The 4,541-nt window shown below is 34.4% G+C and overlaps 1 protein-coding gene across 1 annotated transcript; it reads left to right on the forward strand.

Moving 5' to 3' along the window:
* The first annotated feature begins 329 nt into the window (after nt 1–329).
* LOC131034642 (probable polygalacturonase At1g80170) lies at nt 330–4,135 on the forward strand. Its single transcript, XM_057966196.2, has 9 exons — nt 330–1,271; nt 1,385–1,513; nt 1,746–1,916; nt 2,058–2,078; nt 2,209–2,416; nt 2,986–3,067; nt 3,181–3,289; nt 3,422–3,538; nt 3,754–4,135. Exons 1-9 carry the CDS (start codon nt 846–848, stop codon nt 3,973–3,975), a joined length of 1,485 nt encoding a protein of 494 aa, XP_057822179.1. The 5' UTR covers nt 330–845; the 3' UTR covers nt 3,976–4,135.
* Nucleotides 4,136–4,541: the final 406 nt, after the last annotated feature.

The following is a 4,541-nucleotide window of genomic DNA, read 5'->3' on the forward strand; positions in this document are numbered from 1 at the left end:
TTTAGATTACGTGAAGGACAACCATGGAACCAAAGTAGCATCAAAGTAAGAAGCAACCAGAGAAACACATGGAAATAAAATGAAAAATATATACAATTGGTTGCCCCTTACTATAATGGTTACTCATGCAAAACAAGCCTTACAATTCCAAGCATTACAATAAGATTTAGAAGAAAGATAGATTGGATATAATGCAATACGTGTTACTTACCTAAGACCAACCTAAGAGAATCTAAAACCTTCCACAGAATTCCTTCCGTGCAAATCACTTTGAACATTAATTACATTAATTTCACCATGACATCAAAGCAAAGAAAGCATGCCACAGGCAAAACAGGAACCTACTCTTTATTAATGGAAAAATTGAACTGTCAAACATCATGGAAGAATGAGATCATTATTAGGGTTGAATGTGAAGAATAAGGAAAGTTTCAGAGTCTCAAAGTAACTGCAAAATAATGGAGGAGGAGAAAAAGGTGTTTGGATGAATGAAAAAACATAACAAAGGCGAGGGGGGTGAGATTCTTTCGTCTCAATCTCTTGCAGCTCAATCCAAAAGGAAGTGGAGACCATGAAGTTTGAGTGGATTTCACGTAGCCTTTTAAGCAAGAAATTTAGTGGTGCACCATACTGTAGAAGTAGTATTGCAATTCCATCCCACCCTTCATTGACTTATATGCAAATCAGCTTACATATACTTGAAGCATATTTTTCCTCCTTGGGTCCATGTCTTGTAACATACACAATCTAAGTCTTCTATTCTATGGTGGGTTTGGATTATAAATAGTCTGCATAATTCCCTTCGTAATCAAGAAGCTCTCAAAAGTTGTGTAGGTGACAGGAATATGAATAAGGGTGTAAGCAACATGAGGTCCCTTAGAAGCCATAATGCAATATGGAGAAGCATACTCTTGTTTCTAGTTATGTTCTTCTCAGTGTGTGTGATGTGTATGGAGTATCATGATCCTGCAAACTCTAGGTGTTTGAGTCCTGAAATTGTCTGTTCAGAGCCTTTGAATCAATGTCCAGCTACAATTCATTCAAAGAGCATGATAGAAGAACCTTTGTCATTCATAGACACAGATGAAGAGGATAGTGTTTGTGCTGTTGATGAGGAAGATAATGGAGATGAAGAGGAGGAGGAAGAAGAGGAGGGTGACAGCACTAATCATTTACAAATCTTTTCTGATTCATCAGATCCATTGGCTGGTAAAGTTGTGAATGTTGATAGTTTTGGAGCCAAAGGAGATGGAGAAACAGATGACACAGAGGTAAGATGCATGCTTCATAATCATTTCAGATTGATCTTAGCTTGGAATATATGAAATTTTTTCTTGTGGGTGTATAATTTATTTGATTGGGTGATCAAATTGCTCTGATACAGGCATTTTTGAATGCATGGAAAGAGGCCTGCTCCTCTGCTCCTTCAACGTTCAGAGTACCAAAAGGAAAGACTTACATTGTGAAACAAGTTACCTTTGCTGGTCCATGCCAATCTGCCTTAAGAGTGCAGGTTCAGTTTTACATTTTTAATAGATTTTTCTTTGCTAACATAAGAATCTTTATGATCAGTAAGGTACTACAAACTTAGTTTTCTAACCACATTAGAATCTGCCATTTTTTTTCACTACTCACAAGAAGTTGGACCAGAGATTAAGGCTTAGCACTTTTGAGAAATGAGATGTGATTATATAACCTAGTGAATTGCAATGATTTATATAACTCAGTAAATTGTAATGGTTCAGGTGTCTGGTTCAATAGTAGCACCAGAGGATCCCAGTGCTTGGAATGGATCAAACCCAAGGTTGTGGTTGCATTTCAAAAGTATTAACGATCTAACAGTTAATGGTGGAGGTACAATAGATGGCAGAGGACAAAAATGGTGGGCCAAATCCTGCAAAGTCAACAAAGAAAACGTACCATGCATTTCTTTGCCCATTACATCTATATTATATAAGAAATTTTTCTCATTGAACATTTTTTAATTGGGAAGGCTTATTTATTACACTTATTGACATTAACTAATGATAATGATGTTCGTCATGCTCCTTTTGCAGCCATGCTCCTCAGCTCCAACGGTACGCTAATATATATATCACTTTTTCTTTGATCACATTTTAGTCATGCCTTAACAACCTGGGACCTGTCAATTTTCTGACTTAATCTTTTGAGTAATTTATGTGCATGTTTGTTTAATGTTTATTTCAGGCAGTAACCTTTGAGTCTATCAACAATCTGCGTGTGAAAAACTTGGAAGTAAAAAATTCTCAACAGATTCAGGTGGCTTTTCAAAAATGTTTTTCTGTACAAGCAAGAAAATTGAGGGTGACTGCTCCTGAACATAGTCCCAATACAGATGGCATTCATATCACTGCTTCCAAGGATGTGGTGATAAAAGACAGCATCATAGGAACTGGTACATTTTTACCGAACCTCATGCATTTCAAAAATGAAAAGGAGTATCTTGTTATAATTGTTTTCGAATAAAATTGTGTTGAGATATTTTGTATCAGCGTTTTGAATCATATTATATGATCTATCATCAAGAAAATGTCGATATTATAATTATTAGATTGATATTACTGTCTTATTATAATTGTTATTGGATAAAACTGTTTTGAGATATTTTTGTATCAGCGTTTTGGATCATACTGCATGATCCATTATCAAGAAATTGTCAATATTGTAATTATTAGGTTGCTATTACTGTCTTGTTATAATTGTTTCTAAATAAATCTGTGTTAAGATATTTTTTATCAGTGTTTCAGATCATACTACATGATTTGTCAATAAAAAATTGTAAATATTATAATTATTAGGTTGCTGTTACTGTCTTGTTATAATTGTTTCCGGATAAAACTGTATTAAAATGTTTTTGAATCAACATTTCAGATCATACCCTATCAAGAAATTGTAATATTATAATTAAAACTCATTCTTAATTATACTATATTCTCATTGGATACCAAATGTTTGTTATTGCAGGAGATGATTGCATATCCATAGTCAGTGGCTCTGTTAACATTAAAGCTCAGAATATAACCTGTGGACCTGGTCATGGAATAAGGCAGGGCTAGTATATATTTTTGAACAAATGGTTACATATTGATTGATACTAAAAAAATTTTTACAGACAGGAACATAAGATTTAGTAATATTGTTTTTCTTGTGATATAACAGCATTGGAAGCCTGGGCAAAGGAAACTCAGAGGCAGAGGTGTCCAATATAATGGTGGATAATGCCTACATTCATGATACTACTAATGGAGTGAGGATCAAGACATGGCAGGTAATGCATTCACCTACCTGGACCTTTATTTCCTCAACCCAACGCTAAAGGTGGTGGAAGTCCTTAAAAATATATCTAGTCTGTAAAAAATTCAATGAAAAAATCTAATGCTTTATTTGGGATTTATTGCAGGGTGGCTCTGGCTTTGCTAGGACTATAACATTCAGAAATATATACATGAAAAATGTCTCTAATCCTATCATCATTGATCAGAACTACTGTGACTCAGACAAACCATGTCCAAAAGAGGTAATCAAAACTATATTATTGTAATATAGTAAGCATTGTAGATCATGTATCAAGTGTTTTTGGATAAACTTTCTATGTTTTTAATCAATATTTTAGATTGCACTCAACAATTCATCATTGTAGATAATATATGATAGAGACGACAAATATATCTATTGTTTTTGTGTGTTTTTGGTTTGATATTGACAGTCATCTGGGATGAATTACCAATGCAGGATTCAGCTGTGAAGATAAGCAATGTTACCTACCAGAGCATCAAGGGAACAACCCCAAGCAAAGAAGCCATAAAATTTGATTGTAGTGAAGCTGTCCCTTGCCAAGACATTTCTATGGAGAACATTCATTTGGACTTGAACTCAGGAGGCACTCCAAGCTCATATTGTTCTAATGTGAAAGGATCCACAGAGGGAGACATAGTTCCTTCTGCCTGTTTCTAAAACTATATCTGTTCTTAAGTCCTCTCAATACCATAACATGTTCACTTACTGTTCACTTACTGTAGATGTAGATTAAATAACACTGCTGAAAAGTATGTACACCATTTTGTAGCTATGAAATGAAAATGGTATAAATTATATAGTTATATTTGTGTTCAAATGTTCTTTGAGCAAACTGTTAAAAATCACTTTTTAATCTATTGGATTAGATTTTTAATCCACCATAATGAATTTTTAACAATAAATTTGAAGTAATAGAGTTTTAGCAATGCTTCCAAATCCCCATTCTCCAGGAATAAAGCTGTAGTGTTATTCAAGACTGGTGTTCTATAACTAGCTAGCTTGGCTGATGCAGAGGTGTGTGGGGCTGTAAAAGACAAACAACACATCAATTACAAGTAAAAAGTACTGATGCAGAGGTGTGTGGGGCTGTAAAAAGACAAACAACACATCAATTACAAGTAAAAAGTAATAGCTGCATGGGCAGAGACTTTGAGTGAGTGAATTGAAAGTAAAGCACATTATACATGGGACCCCAAGTAATAACTATAAAAAGTAGAACGTAA

Source organism: Cryptomeria japonica, chromosome 4 (assembly GCF_030272615.1).
Source record: "Cryptomeria japonica chromosome 4, Sugi_1.0, whole genome shotgun sequence".
Classification (NCBI taxonomy): domain Eukaryota; kingdom Viridiplantae; phylum Streptophyta; class Pinopsida; order Cupressales; family Cupressaceae; genus Cryptomeria; species Cryptomeria japonica.

What these genes read in the sequence shown, in the direction of transcription:
- LOC131034642 (XM_057966196.2), top strand. Translation starts at nt 846, where the DNA reads ATGAATAAGGGTGTAAGCAACATGAGGTCCCTTAGAAGCCATAATGCA. An exon ending in AATCTGCCTTAAGAGTGCAG is followed by an intron (nt 1,514 to 1,745) that starts GTTCAGTTTTAC and finishes GTAATGGTTCAG; the next exon opens with GTGTCTGGTTCAATAGTAGC. An exon ending in AGACAGCATCATAGGAACTG is followed by an intron (nt 2,417 to 2,985) that starts GTACATTTTTAC and finishes TTGTTATTGCAG; the next exon opens with GAGATGATTGCATATCCATA.